At 43.4% G+C, this 19,269-nt stretch overlaps 2 protein-coding genes across 8 annotated transcripts in view; one reads left to right on the forward strand and one right to left on the reverse strand.

The window, feature by feature from the left end:
• Window positions 1-2,907, reverse strand: part of aspg (asparaginase homolog (S. cerevisiae)) — a 29,206-nt gene extending 26,299 nt beyond the window's left edge. For 3 of the 4 annotated variants that reach the window (XM_023802161.2, XM_023802165.2, XM_023802162.2), the window contains exon 1: window positions 2,774-2,907. Coding sequence is in view for 1 of the 4 variants with exons in the window: in XM_023802164.2 (XP_023657932.2) it covers window positions 2,774-2,776 (3 nt within the window). In the remaining 3 variants the exon portion in view is untranslated. The remainder of the gene's footprint in view (window positions 1-2,773) is intronic. The other variant, XM_023802164.2, reaches the window with a different exon arrangement.
• mthfd1b (methylenetetrahydrofolate dehydrogenase (NADP+ dependent) 1b) lies at window positions 990-16,370 on the forward strand. Of its 4 annotated transcripts, XM_023802157.2 has the most exons (29): window positions 990-1,490; window positions 4,431-4,504; window positions 4,599-4,683; window positions 5,648-5,707; window positions 5,847-5,900; window positions 6,400-6,536; window positions 7,400-7,500; window positions 7,760-7,896; window positions 7,978-8,089; window positions 8,206-8,333; window positions 8,694-8,791; window positions 8,932-9,105; window positions 9,241-9,377; window positions 9,529-9,575; window positions 9,667-9,774; window positions 9,917-9,991; window positions 10,107-10,209; window positions 10,337-10,413; window positions 10,575-10,715; window positions 10,821-10,889; window positions 11,345-11,456; window positions 11,744-11,883; window positions 12,021-12,062; window positions 12,482-12,582; window positions 12,912-13,089; window positions 13,504-13,611; window positions 13,859-14,011; window positions 15,458-15,568; window positions 16,000-16,370. In XM_023802157.2, the coding sequence occupies exons 1-28, from the start codon at window positions 1,473-1,475 to the stop codon at window positions 15,545-15,547; spliced, it is 2,859 nt and encodes a 952-aa protein (XP_023657925.2). In that variant the 5' UTR covers window positions 990-1,472; the 3' UTR covers window positions 15,548-15,568; window positions 16,000-16,370. The 4 variants fall into 4 exon arrangements, with proteins under 4 accessions (XP_023657925.2, XP_023657927.2, XP_023657926.2 ...); XM_023802159.2 differs by lacking the exon at window positions 4,431-4,504 and having other exon boundaries at window positions 991-1,490; XM_023802158.2 differs by lacking the exons at window positions 990-1,490; window positions 4,431-4,504 and adding an exon at window positions 1,542-1,991.
• Window positions 16,371-19,269: the final 2,899 nt, after the last annotated feature.

Genomic DNA, 19,269 nt, shown 5'->3' on the forward strand with positions numbered 1-19,269 from the left:
CATTTTTTTCAGTTAGGTTCATTGTGAAAAGTTCTAAGAATTAAAAAATATACTTAAACTACTTAAATTACATGCTATTCTAGATTGTCAACCAAAGTGTTTTTTGTGTGTGTTTTGTTTTAACCATTTTTAGTTAATAAAACCACAGGGAGTAATTTTAATTATCTTTTACCTGTTACTTTATTTTGAAAAATTCTACTGGCAGTTCCCTGCATTTTTTTTCAGTTAAGTTCATTGTGAAAAGTTCTTAAAATTATACATATTTTAGAGCAGAAATATATTGGTTTCGGTTATCGGTTTCTTTGTTTAGTAATAATCGGTATCGGTTCTGGAAAAAAAACATATTGGTCGATCCCTAATATAAATATAGGAAAAAAGATTAATAGAATATAAAACGAACAGAATTTAAGCAGAATAAACAGAAATCAATATAAATAAGTACATATAATTTAACACTGAATATAAAAGGACAATACTGGAAGGAGTATCGCTACTGTTCTAGTTATATCTCTACCTTTGTTAGACTCCTCATGGTTCCTTTTTGTTTGTTTGTTTGTTTGTTTGGCTGTGTAGGGGTGCGGTGGTTGGGTTTCGCAAACCTACGGTGACATGTTGATTTAACTGCATTGTAACACATATATTACATGATCTGTTATTAATTGCATTGCTCTGAAAGATAATATGTACAGTAGCACATAAACGAATTGCTTTAACACCACAACTTACAGTAATCACACTTAAAGGCTAATATTGCATATTCCCTGTATTTATACTCATGGCCAGCAGATGTCATGACGGCACTTTAAACTGAAAGATATAACATGAATGCCATCAGTCTGGAGAATGAGAAATACTAAAATTGTATTATGGAGGTCAACAGTGAATGTAAAACATGCTTAACTGTAGTTATTCATATGTGTGCAAAATATGTGTACGTATATATTTAGTAGGTGGGGTTAACTACTTCTTACTAGGATGACGGGCTCAGACTCGGTTCCGGGTTTACACTCCCCGAAGCAGGAATGTATATCGTACCCTTCAGCACAGCGAACAATAGGAATTGATACTGTGCACGTTTAAGCCAACCGGTGCGGATCGGTGAATTTATTCTTATGTTACACTGGAACAAAGCTACAAGTATTAAGTTCGGTGTCCGAAATACTGTAAGCTGGTTCTGAACAGGAAGACAAGTCCTATGAAAAAAATCTGCCTTGCCGTAAAAATCTGGATTTTAACGGGAAATTAGTGGGAAACACGTATAAGTACGGGCTTCACTGGGAGCGAGTCCCTGGAGAAAGTTGCCGAACCTCTGCTGTATTTCTGTCTAAACTCACTGACGCCAGAAAATGATCCGCAAAGTGTACAAGGCGTCTTCGTTTAAAAATAAATATAAATGGGCTCAATTATGTTCAGCTGTAAGATTTTTTGCATGAACATCTGAAATACTTAAAGGTTCTATTAAAATTACATCCATGCGTGTGCCGAGCAAGGTAAGTGTGAACTGATTTCTTAGGTATACTACCGATTTGAACTCCTAAAATTTAGTATCCTCAGTTATCTTCTACATCAACTGGGGCAGCGATTTTTCAGTTCTTGTGTCTGTGACAATGCAAACGGATTTTACAGTGCCGATTAATGCCTGGTTCTTGCTTCTCAGCTGCATTAGGATTGGCCGCTTCTGGCTGGCCCACTTCAGGACGCTTATCAAACTGACGTGAGGCTGGACAAATGTTCCGCAAGCTTACAGGCCAGACCCGCCTATCGTAAGATACGAAAACGAAGACGCGAAATGCCATTCATGAACGCAGTTACACTCTTTTATGTCGTAGAGAGCATGTGCTAAGCCGCGAAAGTTTACAGTGAACCGGATTCCTAACCGGGTTAAGGTTAGAAGCGAAGTTCAGAGATAGAGTGAAATCCACTGAGAGCGGTCGACCACCCCGAAAGTTAACGATGTCTGCGCAGATTATCAACGGGAAAGAAATCTCATTGTAAGTTTTATATTTTAAAAATAACATGCATATTTTATATTTGCATTAACCAGGCAGTGTCGTAATCCGCGATCCGACGCGATTACGGACGTATATATGACAAAAAAAGATGCACATGTCTGATGGGTTTTGATCTGGCTGTAACAGCTTACAGTTTAAGGTCGCCGGTCATGTGTGAATCCGGTTTTTATAACATAAATATGTGGAGTGAAATCTTATCGTTGAACTTTAACCTCTCGGCATTCATGACTGTGAGATCTGCAACTTGCATGAACAAAAACATACGTATAAGCGGGCGGCATGTGATTGTATTTTATGACCCGCTGAAGTGCTTAATAACCGCCCAGAGATTGTAAACGTCAGTGAGAGTTATTCCATAATCATTAAGTCACTTGAATATGATAATAATTTTTAATATGCGCCTTTGCCTTGAAAAAGCTAACTGAGCTAGTTCATTTTGGTAGATTAAAGTTAAAGGTGACTTGGTAGGTAACCGTGGGTGTCCAGATGTGTCTTTAATTGACGGACACATAGGAATTATAATTTGTCCATTTAGTTTTCCATCTCCAAGGCCTTAGCTTGAATTGCAGGTCAGTGAATAAGAGGGAAAAGGTTAAAGAGCAGTCCTATCACATTTAAGACACAGACCCATCTTTCAGAGGTATCAGTGATCTTAATTGATTTTCAGTCATATGGGTAGTTTGAAAATGTAACCTAACTGGGGGTTTAAATGCTGCTTTACCATGACTTCCTAAAATGTGCCTCCCAGTTATTAAACTCACCATCTCTAGTCTGACCTGCACAGTTGGTCTCAGGTATATGTAGCAATAGGCGGTTTGGATGGAGCTCAGAGAAATTCCAGTCAGTCACCAGTTTGTCGTCCTCACTGTAGGCCTGCAGAATGGGACCACCACGTGCCTGCAGGGAGCACAGATAATATAAATGTTTAAGTACTCCTGCTTATGAAGGGGAAAGGCATTGTTTTCTAATGCATTTATTCATTAGTTTGATTTAATACACTAAACCTTGCTGGAATCTTGCCTACTTCATTACCACACTGCACACATGTACTTTAGTCTGTTTCAGTGTAAACTGCTTATTTCTCTTGCTACAGAATCCTGGCATTCCTTCTTATCCATGAACCTGCTTCGGCCCCCTGTTCCACCCTAAACTCGTGCCCATCACAAGACGCTCTTGTTCAGTTAATTCTGCCCTTGATGTCCCCAATCAGCTGCTTTTCCCTCAGGCTTTGCGGCAGGTTTCACCCGTGACTAGGTCTCCTGGCAAATGAAGGCGAATGGATAGAACAGACGAGAAAATGAGGCACACAGCTGTGTGTGTTCGCCTGCTTAATGCCGGATAGGAGCATATGTGTGTGTGCTTGTTTTAAGTATGTACATCCCAGTATCCATTGCCACAAATGCCCTTATGTGCCTGACCTTAGCTCTTCTGAACTCACACATGCAATGAGGACTGCTGATATAAAGGTAATAGGTAAACTGATTTGTTGCAGAAGAGAGGTTACACTTTCAGTCAGGTTACCTCAATCAGAATGCAAAGGTCGCTGTTATACTCCACTAACAGACAAGGTCTTTGTTATCCTGATTGAGGAGTGCTAAAGGTCCTTTTGTTTCATATTTGTCTGGAACAGTCAGAAGGGTATATGTCCTTCACCTTAAAGTGTGCTGTGGTGTTTTTAACTTTTGTCTTGGAAAATAACATAGTTGAGAAACATTTCTATTTAGAGGGTTTCAGGAGGTCGCCTGAGATTAATTGCGCTGACATTAATTATGTATGCAAGCAGCACGTGGAAACCTGTTTCTTCACCTCATAGATGTGTCAGCCTCCTGACTTAAAAAATAGAGGTCTGATTCTGTGAAAGTGTGGGTGAGGCGCTATGGTACTGCCGAAAGAACCGTAAAAAACTGCTTCTTATGCTTTTTGGAATTCTGCCATTTTTTTTTTTTTTTACAGAGTTGTGCAGAAGGGGGGTGCATATTCCCAGGTTCCAAGTTTCTTTCACTCTTATTGGTCTTGGCTTCTGATTGGCTGAGAGAGCCATGCCTCTTAGACCAGCCCCCTTATTGGTTACTGGTTAACAGCTCTTCTGTTGTTTATCTGTGCGTGTCCCAAATCTGGCAGCGTCGGCTGCTTCTACACCCAGATGGAAGCCAGCTGAAGCTTACTGGCACCCTCCCCCCCCATTTGGCTAACCTACTGAGACACAGGCCTTGGACAGTAAAACTTAGGAACTTCTACATTGTTTAGCTGGGCACAGCATTGCCTAGTAACATTAACTGTGCTATTCTTGGGTGGAAAAAAAGGTGTGCTTAGTTGAAGGAAGAAGAGGCCTCCTTGAGGCCTTCCCTCTCTGTTTTCCCTTCCCCTTCTCCCTCGTCCCTCCCTCTAAAGACCATGTTTTCCTTGGCTGCCCTGAAGCTGTGTGAACTGTGCCGAATCGTGGGGGAAAGGAGAGCCGTGTTCACGGTGCTGTCGGGGAAGAGGAGCTCTGCGTAAGAGTCCCCTCCAGTTCTTGCTTGGTGGGTAGGCCCACTGAGGACAGCTGTTGCTAACGTGACTAACGTGACTGAACTCTTCTGTCTCCAGGCAGGTGAGGGAGAGGCTGAAGAGGGATGTGGCGGAGATGAAGAAGCAGTTTCCAAGCTTCCGTCCTGGTCTTGTAGTGCTACAGGTATGTCCACAAGGGCTCATTTTGTCCTTCATGTGTATACTGTGTTTGTCATCTCTTCTTCTGAAAATCTTAACTCTTTATGTGTGTTTTTTTCCTTCTTGTGTGCTTCTTCAGGGTGATGGCAGGTAAGACTTTATGTAATTCTCATTTCCGTTGGATTTCACATGAGGTTCTGGTTGTACACATGTCGCTGCTCCAAGGTGTGACCTTCCTGCAGCATAACCTCTGAAACAGCATGCCGGTGCAGTTGCCGACGAAGCAATTGGACAGCTTCGTCCTGTCCTGGCCTTGACAAGGAGATCAGTGCCACTTCCACCACGTTAGGAGTTGCGCAGTTAACATGCCAATTTGTGTAACACTGGCAGAAAGGCCAGACTCATCTCTGCTTGTGTTAATATTTCAACAACTGCATTTTGTGGGGGGAATATAACCTTGTTTTATTCATAATGGAGAAGCACTCACAACACTGACACCTTTTTCAACATTAAGACACTATATATACTATAATTCAAAAGAATGTTCTATTAGACGCATAACCTTAACCTTGAAGTTTACTAGGTAAATTTCGGGGCTAATGGCAGTTAGCATTTTATCAGCTGTATGACTGGCCTTGAATTTTTAAATTTAATGTACTGACCGCCAATAACGACTTCCATTTTTCATGTATGTATATTTATTTGGCAGATAAATTGAGAACGAGAACATTTTTAGGGATACGGTGATTACTAACCACTGTAGTTATTCTATGTTTAGGATAGACATAGTAGAATGATACTTTGAAAGCTGCGTCTTCATCTGCTTGATACTATTGTTTCAGTTTGAAATTTCCTTTCCTGTTTAAAAACTGCACCGACTTGCATTTTTAAAAACGGAGCTGCAGCGGATGAACATCGGTGGGACCTGGAACTGGAGGCCCCCCCACATGGAGGCCCTGTTGAGAATACTGACTCGTGCTATTTTTCAGGTGGGGGACAGGGAGGATTCTAACCTGTACATCAGCATGAAGTTGAAGGCTGCTGCCGAGGTAAAACTGATTAGCAAAGCAGTAGTGCCATTGACATACAAGTGACATCATCTCCTCTGTAGCTTGAGCGTTATGGACACTATAGAATGCATTTCGTGAGCTGTTCTGATTGGCTCTTTGTTTGTCTGCCTGTCTGAAGATTGGAATCAACGCCAATCACTTGAGGCTGCCAAAAACTACTACTGAGGATGAGGTGAGTTCTGAATGAGATCCACAGTAGAGACTTGTGTTTAGCAGGCCAAGGCCACACCAAACCCCTATCAAGATGTCCAGCACACCTTGCTACATGTGACATCGCCACTAGCCATGACGTCCTTGCATCCAGCTCGCCGTTCTACCTGTGTCATCTTCCATGTATGACCTGCTGCCTTACTTCTGGTTGCCTGGCGATTGGAGGGAGCATCGGCACCAGCTTGTCATCTTCCCCCTGCTCCCCGGTTGTGTCTCAAATTTTATGATTTGGACAGTATGACTTGGCACTTAGCCATCTCTCCTATTTGACTCTCCCTGCCGGCCCCTGGAGGATGGGCTCCCCCTTTGAGTCTGGTCCCTCCCAAGGTTTCCTTGCCACTGTCGCCTATGGCTTACTCACTGGGGGCTTTGGGCGGGGATGCTGTAAAGCGCTTTGAGACGATGTAATGTTGTGATAACGCGCTATACAAAAATAAATTTGTTGTACTAAAACCTCATAGGTCCTGCGGAGCATTGCAGAAGTGAACAAGAACCCAGATGTGCATGGTCTCATCGTCCAGTTGCCTCTGGACTCCATCAACCGTATTAACACTGAAAAGGTCACCAACGCTGTGGCACCAGAGAAAGACGTGGATGGGTGAGCTCCTCCGGCGACTAAAGACCACCAAATGTGCTTTACAGATGCCTTGTACAGGACAGAGCGCCAAGCTTTGTGGACAGATGCTCTCGAGTGCACTCTCCTTTGAGAGGAGTTGCTTTCAAGGACTGCACTAGGTTCGCTTCTGTAATCCTTGCCTCTATCTGGGCCTGGCAATACCTCCATTCATTTTGGACCTTACTGTACCTGGGGATCCTGAGCAGATGGCGATAGCCTGGATCTTTTGGATGATGGGCACGGTGGTTCTAAGCGGACCCGCTGACGAGTCCTGCAGCGAAGCGTCTGTTCTGTCCGGATGGGCGGTATTTTGCTTTTTTAGGGAAGTTCCTGTTTGAAATGAAATGGAAAAATATTGAATTAAATGATGTTTTATTTGCCATTTGCACAAATACAATTACAGGCAGAATGGAATGCTTCTCTTTGCCTACCCCATCTTGTTCTCAGTAAGACATGGAGTGATTGTTTGGAGTAATTGGAATGGAATGTTTGCTTATAAAATGAGAAGATATTTGAATGATTATCAGTGCATCGTTTTAGAAACCTTAAACATGATCATAGTGCTTTTGAAGTTGAGGAGCAACATCTTGTGTAAATTTGTTAAAACTCCGTTTGAGTGGATTGTCAAGGGCTGAATGGGTTTAAGGTCGTAGTGACAAACCACTAGTAAGGGTGTCCAGTAGGCAGTCTCTCGATTGAGTAGTCCAAATTAATAGTCAGATTGATGGCTGTCTGAAATTATGTTACAAGATATAGGAGTGGATTCCTCTGAATCTATGTAGATTCATAGTATAGACAAGATTTGTATCTCATTCCAGCCTTGTCTCTGTTTTCTTGTGTTCCAGTTTGACCAGTATAAATGCGGGGAAGCTGGCCCGTGGGGATCTGGGTGACTGTTTCATCCCCTGCACCCCCCAGGGCTGCATGGAACTCATCAGGCAGACAGGTAGGCAAGGGGCAAGTGGGCCAGGGTTGGCTGAGAACAAGCACCTGACCTATGGGCCATTGCTGATATGAATGACAGTCATGCGGTCTCCAAAGCAGTAGATGTCCTGATGTCTTTAGTCTTATGTGTGAAAATACATCTGTAGTATAGACATGCCACAGAATAAAATTTAGGGTTGTCATTACAAAAACCTGTTTTCCAAATGTGTATAGTAAATGAGAGTGTTAGAGGGGTACAGCAGGACATTTCTTGTGCCCAGGTGTGCCAGTGGTAGGGAAGAATGCAGTGGTGATTGGACGCAGCAAGATTGTGGGGGCGCCCATGTATGACCTACTGCTGTGGAACCATGCCACTGTCACCACCTGTCACTCCAAGACCACTGATCTGGCAGCCGAGGTAAAGCATCACTACTGACTTCTGGACAGTGGCATATGTGAGTGGTGGTTTGTAAATCCAGAAATCCACTGTTCTTCCTAGGTGAGCAGGGCAGACATCCTGGTCGTGGGAGCTGGCAAGGCAGAGATGGTGAAGGGGGAGTGGGTAAAAAAGGGTGCAGTGGTCATCGACTGTGGCATCAACTATGTGCCAGGTAGGTGTGACTAAGCACCAGAGTTTGTTTGTTTTTTTTGTTTTGTTTTATTTTGCTGAGGGCATCTATACTGAGATCTACTGTATTGTACTGTCTCTTTGATTTCCCCCCTCCAGATAGTAGCAAATCCAGTGGAAAACGGATGGCAGGAGATGTCCACTACGCCTCTGCCAAAGATAGAGCAGGGTTCATCACCCCGGTACCAGGAGGTGTGGGCCCCATGACTGTTGCAATGCTTATGCAGGTATTCCAGCCCTCTCCCTTCTATGACTAGCCTGCAGTGGCCTGCCGTGTTGTCCTGGTAACAGAAAAGGCCATTCTCCTCGTCAGTGCTTGAATGCCGCTCCCAGCAGCAGAAGATAAAGCTGGTCACAGTTCTATCTGTTGCAAGCAAGTGCATGTTTTGGCGTAGAGTAATAATGCTTTGCAACAAGTATAGTTTTAATCTACGGTGTCTGATTTTTCTGCACTGCTCAGTGTTTTGCTCCTTAAATGTTGGTGTAAAAGTGACCAGAGAATTTTTTGCCATGGTTTTGTCTATTAAAAGCTCACTTATGACCATTCATTCATACCACTGCTAGCTGAGGTCTTATTTTTACATTAGAACACAGTAGAGAGTGCCAAGCGCTTCCTACAGACATACCGGCCAGGGAAGTGGAACATCTCTTACAACAAACTCAACCTGCAGAATCCAGTGCCGAGGTACATACCGCACCTCTTCTCCGATCGGTCCAGCTTTCCTTTTTCCTCAATGAACATGGACCAATTAGTTGGTCTCAGTATAGAAATACAGTCTGTCCTACCTTCTGAGTAATCTCACTGTTTGTGTCCTGTCCATGCAGTGACATTGCTATCTCTCGCTCCTGTCCACCTAAACCCATCGACCAACTCGCCCAGGAAATCGGTCTTCTCTCTGATGAGCTCGAGATGTATGGCAAGACCAAAGCCAAAGTGCAGCTGTCCACCATCAAGCGCCTGCAAACGCAGGCTGATGGGAAATACCTGGTGGTGACTGGGTCAGCTTCCTTTGCTAGCCTCTTTTGGCCAGACATTGGGCAGTATTGTTCATATTTGGCCTCCCCTTAGGGTGCTTTCATAGAGTGTCGGCATTTTGCCTTCCAACTATTTGCTGTGCTTTGGTTTCTCTCCAGGATCACACCCACCCCACTGGGTGAGGGGAAGAGCACCACCACTGTGGGGCTGGTCCAGGCACTGGGGGCGCACCTCAACCTAAATGTCTTTGCTTGTGTCCGCCAGCCCTCACAAGGTCCCACTTTTGGGATCAAAGGTAAGCTGCCAGCATCCTTGACAGGTTTGTTTGATAACGTGATGTCTGATTCAACAACAGGAGATGATACAATGTCCACTTATGTTTACTTTTTGGACTGGTGCTGATATGTTTTTGTTAAATGTGGGTCATGATGAAATTCTGTCCACAGGAGGTGCTGCTGGTGGTGGTTATTCCCAAGTCATCCCTATGGAAGAGGTACGGAATGTTTTGACTGCACTCAGGTGATAAAGGGATGGTGTAGTATGGTACTGATTTGCGGTTGTCTTCTGCCCGCCGCCCCACCCAGTTCAACCTCCACCTCACTGGTGACATCCACGCCATCACAGCTGCTAATAACCTGGTGGCGGCCGCCATCGACGCTCGCATGTTCCATGAGGCCACACAGTCCGACAAGGTGAGGACCTGCTCTGGATAATCTAGAACTTTGTAGATGTTATTTTTGGTAATGCTTGTAGATTATCCTGATCTCGTATTCGCAACAGTCTTACTTCTCGTTCATTTTCAGTGTTCTTTATCTTTTTCTCCGTGTCCTGTAGGCCCTGTTCAATCGGCTGGTTCCCCTGAACGATGGCCAGAGGATGTTCTCCCCCATCCAAGTCAACCGGCTGAAGGTGAACTATGTTCAACCCTGGGCTGATGCAGAATCCTCAGTGGTGTGAGAATAGCAGATCAGCCGCTGAAACGAGAGCCAGGATTCACTACTTATGCCTTGCATTTTTCTTCCAGAGGCTGGGAATTGACAAGACTGACCCTAGCACCCTGACAGAGGAAGAGGTGACCCGTTTTGTGAGACTGGACATCAACCCAGACACAGTTACCTGGCAAAGAGGTACCAGTTCTATCATTTGCCTGAGATATAGAAGAACTTGTGAAATATTCTTTGTTTTTTGATTGTGTATGATATTTCTGGCATGTCTGATGGCTACAAATTAATTTCATTTGAAATTATTTTCCAGTGATGGACACCAATGATCGCTTCCTGAGAAAGATCACTGTTGGCCAGTCTCCCACAGAGAAGGGCTTCACCAGGATGGTAAGCAGTTCACCTGGATGATGGGATGTGATCTTGATTATTAACAGCTTGTAATCTAGGGATGAATTTCATGAGGGGCCAAGTTTTGCAGACCCTGCTCACATCCTGCTCACCAGCTGATATTCCTCCCCAGTTTAAAAGTTGTGCTTCCACTTCCCTAGACCCAGTTTGACATCTCTGTGGCCAGTGAGATCATGGCTGTCCTCGCGTTGACCAGTGACATGGCGGACATGCGGCAGCGCCTGGCCAAGATGGTGGTGGCCACCAGTCAAAGTGGCGAGCCTATCACAACTGAGGACCTGGTGGGTGTTGAAAGAGTGTGGTTGAGAGGCATCTCAGTATGTGACGAGTATAGGAAAGCCTGTATTCTCTAATGTACTCCATAATGGTGCTGCTTCAACCTGCAGGGTGTGAGCGGCGCTCTGACTGTATTGATGCGTGACGCTATCAAGCCCAATCTGATGCAGACATTGGAGGTAGGAAGCAGTGGGCAGAAAATGAACTGGGAGAGACTCCCTTGCTTTCCTGTCTCCTGACCCAGCTTCCTTGCTCAACAAACAGATGTGCAGTGGGAGTGGGTTAACAGTTTCCCAAACTGACAATTAGATTGAATCATGTGTGCCATGCATACGCAGCCTTAAAGTAATTAAAGACACCCACCCACATACAGCACCGAGAGAGAAATGTCTTGAGCATGCAAATGCATTTCACTCCTACAAAACCCTGCTTTTCATCTCATGCATGCTGCATGTTTACCTTCTTTTTGATGTTAAATGAAGCTTTCAATTATTTTTGTATTTTCAAGGTTATGTTTCACTGGCCAGGTTGCCGATGGATGTTATGATTATGCCTGCCGTGCTTTTCTTTTTAAAGAGTGACCCTTTCACCCTTGTCTGAATGCTAAATTGCAAACCTCCGCCCAACTACCTAGGGGAACCCGGTGTTTGTACATGCTGGCCCTTTCGCCAACATCGCCCACGGCAACTCCTCCATCCTGGCTGATAAAATAGCATTGAAACTGGTGGGCCCAGAAGGATTTGTAGGTGAGCAAATTGGATTAGGTTGTTTAGTGTTAGTGTTTTGTGTGTGTGTGTGTGTGTATGTGTGTGTATGCGTGCGCACACGCACATACATCTGTATGTATGTTGCATTTTAGAGAGTTTCATCTTTTATTTTCTCCTTTGTACTGAAACATAAATGTACAGGCATGTTGCCTTTTCACCTGAAGTGCTTCCTGGGGCAGTTATGGTTGTTTGATGTTAAGGACATTCCACTCGCTGGCACTCGGCCTGTTTGTTTGACTGCCACTGCATGCCACTCTCCCTTCTAGTGACTGAGGCAGGGTTTGGGGCTGATATCGGTATGGAGAAGTTCTTTGACATCAAGTGCCGGTATTCAGGCCTGCGACCGCACGTTGTGGTCCTGGTTGCCACAGTGCGGGCACTCAAAATGCATGGAGGTGGACCCACAGTGAGTGCTATGTCTGGGGTGGGCTGAGGGTGGGACATTTTGAACTGGTTATTCTTACTTTCTTTGCTCATAACTTAGTAAGCAATTCTACTGATGTTTTCTTCATACATTCCTTCTCATGTGTTCCACTTTCACAGGTCACTGCTGGTGTTCCCTTGCCGAAAGAATACACTGAAGAGGTCATTTGCTTATACTTTAGTTCCCTCTTTGTTTCTGGACCTGATTGACCTCTAGAGTTGGCCATCAGTGCTGTTATTGTTGTTGCGTTGCATATTTCTGTGTGTGTGTGTGTGTGTGTGTGTGTGTGTGTGTGTTTTTTTTTATATAGACCAGTTGCTATTGTATTTGTGTACCGGCATAAATGCATTTGGGAAAGCAATGGCCCTCTGCACTATCTCGTTTATTATCTTAATACAGGTAAAGTTGGAGTAAGGATACACTGGTGGCCCAGTCAGGCAGTTTTCCATATATAGAGACCCTTTTTAGGAACCGGTTATGTTTATAACTATAATTGCCCACTTGGAACAAAAGCCTCTTGAGATGTAGAGAAACTACATTAATGAAATTAGGTCAAGTGATTGACTGCCTTGCCATGTAGAACCTGGAGTTGCTGGAAAAAGGCTGCAATAACCTGAGGAAGCAGATAGAGAATGCCAAAACCTTTGGGGTTCCTGTGGTGGTGGCCGTCAACACCTTCAAGTGAGTGAACTATTTAAAACCTTTGTGTTTGTGTGAAAATATTTGGTTCTGCTGCTGTACCCTTGAGGATTATGCTAAAGCTAAGCAGCAGTACCTACCCTACTTTAGAAATGGTTTGTACTGCAGGGCTGCATGAGTATTCCGATTAAATGATTAAATGTCATGATCAGGGACTTATTTTTATGATGAATTCTTAATGTTCTGTCACCTTAAATTGCATCAAGTCAACTCGCTGTTCCCATGGAGTGCCTCAAATGACTACAGCAGGTCCAGGAATGTTGAGGACATAGGAGTTAATTTTCATTTATCTTTCCATCTTGTGGTGTCAGGACAGACACAGACTCTGAGCTGGATCTGGTCTGCAGCCTAGCCAAGGCAGCAGGGGCATTTGATGCAGTGCGCTGCACACATTGGGCTGAAGGGGGCGCTGGTGCAGTGGCCTTGGCCAAGGCAGTGCAGAGGGCAGCGGAAGCACCTAGTGACTTCAAGTTTCTTTACGATGTTGAGGTAAAGAACTGTAAGTCTGAACCCAGGCTCTGCTTCCTGGGCAGGTTTCTTAGTGAGACTCGTGTGTCATTTTTACTTATTCCATCAAGCAGAATCAGTGTCTTTGAGTTTCTCACAAGCTGTATTCTCACGATAATGGTGAAGGGGTATCTGCCATCCCCATCTCTGGCGTAAACAAGATATATTACCTCATTGATTGAAAAGGATCCTAAATGTACATCCCAGAAATGCCTGTCTGCATTTCTCACAGGAGGTTTGGGGGGGGGGGGGGGCACTTAGCTGATGAAAGGTCCAGGTTTCCTTCTTGGTATATTTCAAACCACTTTCAGAAGCTGATCTGTGAGATGTAGTGTTTGACAAGCAGTGTCCCTGAAAAATTAGATGCATATTTCACATGCTGTATGTGATCTGCAGCTGCCCATCATTGACAAGATCAGGATCATTGCACAGAAAATCTATGGTGCAGATGATGTTGAGCTACTTCCAGAAGCCCAGCACAAAGTGGAGCTGTACACCAAGCAGGTGACGACCCAACCATTATGGATGTCATACTTCTCCTAGGCTCTCACTGAGAAGGCTGAATATATCTCAGCCTAGCCTCTGTGTGAACTCTGATTTTGGGTTAATTAGTGTGTTCCTACCTTGATAGATGGCTCTTCCCCTGTGACATTCTTCAGAGCTTGGCCAGTTTTAATCATAAATGATGTAAATGATAAATGTCCTGTGTAATTGAAGTCCATGTTTTGCTTTTTATTGTTACTTTCTAAAGGGATTTGGAAATTTGCCCATATGCATGGCAAAGACCCACTTGTCACTGTCCCATGACCCAGAGAAGAAGGGGGCCCCCACTGGATTTGTGCTGCCCATCCGAGACATCCGAGCCAGTGTTGGAGCCGGTTTTCTTTACCCGTTAGTGGGCACGGTAAGAACTGCAGGAGGCAGTAATGGCCAGCCAGTCAGGGAGATGGTAGATATTTATGTGTATCGAAAACTTGCTCAGATGTGTGAAATTAGACCAATCATTAAGTTGCAGAACAGCTTACTGAGCTCTCTGAGTATCGTGGGATGTCATTGTTCGGCGTAATGAGCTTTCCTCACGATCTTGATAATACAGTTCAGTCAACATGTGAGCAAACAGTGGGCGTTTTATTTGCAAATGTTCATCTTGCTTTGTTTGAAACATGAAGCAGTCCTGTTGAGGGGAATGTGTCATCTTCAGGGCTGCATGATATCACATCACGATTTTATAACACATACACAATAATCACCAGGGCTTTAGAAGATGGGTGTAAAAATTTGTCTGGGCGCCGGTTCTTCATTCTATTTGCTGGTGTACTTATGACCATAATTAAGTAAATTAGTAATATGCATAAAATTATTAATGAGAGGTATATTGTGATGCCCAAAAGTTAGTAATCTATATAAATTCAGCATATCCTTATGTTTAATAAATGTGTTGGATTTTAAACTGCAAAAAGAACAGCACCATCACCAATATTCTTATCCACAATATTATATATTTTTTTTTAATATGTTGCTAAGCTGTCCCTTTCTTCATCTGGTTATTGCTTCTGTGATTTACCAAAATAATAGCAATGTGGCGTGCTCTACTAATCAAATTTAATATACAAAAGGATTTGCCGAACTTATACAGATTACTAACTTTTGGCTGTTATTTTGACTAATATTTTAGACATGCTGCTAATCTGTTAGTCAAATTGTGGGTGTAAGTAAGCATCCGTATAGTACCGAAAGGCAAGTATCCCGCAAAATTTTTACACCCATTATCTATAACCCTAGTGATAATTGCGCATGGGCACATATCTCAGTTATATTGCGACGTGATATCGCACAGCCCTAATATTAGACCACTGAGTGCTGCATATGTATTATTTGTGGTGTCTAATGTACACTGACCCTGAAGAAGCATAGTGGATGGGATTACTGAGTGCTGTGCAGTCATCAACTGATTAACCAAACTGAAACCAGTAAAGTAAGCAATAGGTAGTGGATTAAACATACTGTTGTTGTGACAGCACATACTCATCCTATCTAGTATAGCTTCACAAAAATCTGTTACTGCCATCTGTGTTTGACAGTATTTAATGGGGGCTACCCAGGTGAGATTGAGATAAAATGGCTCTGTGTTTTCTTTATACTGTATATTGATTCATCATTTTATATTTACATTTTTCTAAACAGTGCCACAAAAGACTGGGTAATTACATTGGTGTGATAGTCAGGGCTCTCTTTACCATTCATTCCATCTGTCATACAGATCTGCTCTTCTGGCACAAAAACCAGAGTACTGAGCAAGTCCGCCAGGCTCAGAATACAGCCAGAACATGTCTTTTTACTTTCACTCCAGATGAGCACTATGCCTGGGCTGCCCACCAGACCTTGTTTCTACGACATTGACCTGGATCCAGAGACTGAGCAAGTTGACGGCCTCTTCTGAGAGGAACTCACCTGGAGACCAGTAAGGAGCCACCCCAGCCATCTGCACTGTGGTTTTAGGCCAGGACAGGGCAGCAAAGCGGAACCCCTGGAAGGGGAAGAAAGCTGTTATTACATCGCTTACTGCCCCAGTCTCGAATCCAACAGCAAAGTGAAGCTCAGGAGGGGAAAAAAAAGAAACCAGTCAATTTCTCCACTTTGGCTAAAATATGTATCTATTAACAAAATAACATGAATTCTTCATCTGTACACTTCAGTCATCTCAACTTATTGTGTTCAGTATTCTGGGAAAAATCTGTATTTTGTATGCATCAGCCTGAAGTCGCAGCATTTACATTGTTTGATCCCACTTCTAGCTGTAGAGGAAGACTTTGTTCTTAAATATTGTGTTGCATTGCCGTTATCTTTGTCTAGTTTTTGGTGGCAATTTTGATTGTCCTCTTTCTCTCCCAGTTGCCACACAGGGCCAGACCACTGTGCTGTAGAACTTTACCAAGATGTGATGGACCACGCCCCATTCAATAACTGGAACAAAAGGGGGGGGGTGGACAAGTAGGAACATCGTTTCTCCAGTGGACCACCTCTCCTTATAAAGCAGTTACCATTCTGAGTTCAACCTATACTACAAGACTGTCAGATCTCCCTCCTGGTTATTCAGTAGCAGAATTTACCCGTTCCTTTCATTAACTGCCTCTTTGTTCTCTCTTCCTGCCAACTTGCCCAATGACTGAACTGACTGTTGTGAACTGTACTGAAACAGACATTTGAAAATTCTGGTTTGGTCTTTTATATCAAAATGCTAATAAACTGTGGGCCCTTTGGAACTGGATATACAAGTTTGTCCCTTTTTTCATTGGCTTTTCATAGAATATGCCAGTATAAGCAAAGATACCTATTGGTGTCGAAGGACACCAATGTGACTTCAACACCCATATACTTTTTATCCTACATATTGCCCCTGGTACCCCCTTAGTGCAGTCCCTGCCCTCACATGCTGAATTTACTCAGACACAGGAAAACAACCAGCCATCATCTATTATTCCTAACCTTGGGCCACCATTAATCTCAGTAGCTTCTGAGTCTGTGTACTAACCTTTTTGAGGTTTTTTTTTATGGACCACTCACTGTTTATTTGTTGCCTCAGGAGATGTAATCTTAATCTGACTGGCCAGAGCTTCTTTGTTTGCAGTGAAGAGGACAAAAAAAAATCTGTCCTTGCCATGACCTTAACCCGCAAATTACATTCCCTGTCTGAAATGCGTACTGTCATTTTTAGACCCCTGTCGTTCAGTACAGGACTGACAATGAGGATTTATCTCTGCTATTGTTGAGATGCATTTGGAATAGTGGGAATTGTGCTAAATGCATAATCAAACAGATGGGGGTATGAAGAGAAGGCGATTCGGAGGCAAGGCGGTGAGTAGATGTTTTGCGTCACCATAGCAATTTGGTGTGTCATCCTGCCAGCACCCTGCTTGCTTGTTTGTCATAACTCCAGCAATCTGGGGTAAACAGAATGCCATGAAAAAGTCAACCTAACGCCACCCAGGGAATTGAACCTGTCAGCAGCCATGCTAAGTGATGGGACAGAGATCTTTCTGTATTCTGTTGCTGTTGGGTAATATTTAGGATGAAGCTCTCCATGTGAGGAACAATAAAACTCAAAAAAATTTATGAGATGAGGTCGTTCTCACTCAGAGCTGGATATGGTCACACTAACAAAGTAAGCAATCCGTCACCGACAATTTACTTGAGTGGTGTGTCCAGCTTCCCAGAATTTGCAAAAAATGAACCTGATGGTATGTAGCATTTAGCTTTCACGGCAGATTCTTGCAACACAACCCCTATAATTGACTCCTCTGTTCTTATGATCCTCATATTTATGTTGTCTGTGAAGATTGAATGTTCCTAAAGTGTGTTATCTTTGCATGTGCAAATCAAAATGTGTGACAGAGGCTGAACTAAAACACGATAAACACTACCTGTGCAATGCTCTAATGTGAAGGTTATTAAAATAGCAAACGACTAAACCAAGCCTCTCACTTTCTTATTCCAAAACAGTCTGCATCGTTTCTGCCTTGCCCTCTACTTCTCGCTGTTAACAAGCTTGTGAAACACCGGGTGTCGATGCCTGCCAAGCTTCCAATCTGTGTATCCAGTGCCTGAGTGAGATCTGCTGAACCCCATACTGAATCTCTTACAGCACCCACCCCCCAACACTGATCCCCCAGCTTGATTTCCTTGATCCTTGGCTTGGTCCCCTAACTAGCAGATAGAACATAGTGTCAGGCTGTATTTAAAACACACTGATTTACACAAATTGAAAAAAAGGCTTATTGATTTGAAGTAGATGTATGTCACATAATTTAATGTTAATTTGTGTTATGCAGTCTGTGTATTTTGCAGGGTTTCCAAATTGGCGATAACTGACACAGCCATTCCACATCTCATTGACAATTAAGCAGTGTATGGAGGGGTTTCTGACTGGGAGTCACACCTCTAACCAGAGGCCAGTCAGATATGCACTGCCGATTTATTTTTAGATGTGGCACAATGCTGTAGTGGTTAGGAGCAATTAGCTTCTTAATGTCAAATGGTGTCTCCCATGTGCAGAAATGACCTTCATGCCAGCTCACTGTGCTAGAAAGGCTCCTGGCCCTCAATGGTACCTTTACGTTGTCCCCTAAACCCCACCCATTCATGATTAAGTCCAAAATTTCTTGTTTGCCAAGGACAGATGGACAGAAAACACAGCAACCTGAAGTTTAAATACTAATACTAATTTCCCTCTAGAATCCTACTATAGTGACTCAGTGTAACTATGAATAGTACTGTACGTTTTCACCATCTGATACCCACCCACCTGTCCTTCGACTTTTCCAATCACTTATGCAGGTGAGGGTTCATTTTAATAAATGCAATAAGGAAAAAAAAAAGGCAAGAATAAGAAAACCTGGTGCTACAATGCTCACAAATGAAGTTAAATCACTTGCTCTCAGAACTGAATTCAGAGTCTCAAATTTCCCATGGTCTTTGACCAGCAAGCTAAACTGAAGGCTTCCACTCTCCAGACTCCCTGGAGAATCTGGAAGCCCTTGAGTGACATCTAATCAGAGGTCAGACAATGGCAAAGTCATAAAGAATTTGACTTACGTGAACCAATATTATGAGACCAGAAATTAGGTCAAAACCCCTCAAGGGGGACATATTCTAATTTGCAACCTAATGGAGAGCAAATTCAATTTTCAAATGCAGTAAAAATTCAAATAAAAAGCCAGAGCAAATGCTTTGGCCTACTTACATTTATTTAGGCACCATGGCAGAACCAAAGTCGTTCAGTCTTGGCTTCATATGTCTGAGATATCGAGTCCTGAAATTGGAAACAAGAACAATTTGACACGGTTGCTAATACAAAATAAGCAGTTTCCGATGTGGATCTGTCAACCACTTGCCTTCTGGTAACTGTCAACTGTTTCCTGGTCGGATGTGTGTACTGGTTTGGTTCTTCTCAAACACAGACGGATGACTTCTTGGAAGTGGTGGGAGCAAACATACAACAGAGTATGGTGTCAAAAGGGCATCTGGATCGTGACTGCCCTTGATAGATGACCCATCTGTAGGAACACATATTGCTGGAAGAAATGCGTCAGGTTTTGTCGGAATCCATCATCCGTTTCTAACACTGTGATGTCATTGTGCAATTTCTACAAAATTATCAGACTA

Source organism: Paramormyrops kingsleyae, chromosome 14 (assembly GCF_048594095.1).
Source record: "Paramormyrops kingsleyae isolate MSU_618 chromosome 14, PKINGS_0.4, whole genome shotgun sequence".
In the NCBI taxonomy this organism is placed as follows: Eukaryota; Metazoa; Chordata; class Actinopteri; order Osteoglossiformes; family Mormyridae; genus Paramormyrops; species Paramormyrops kingsleyae.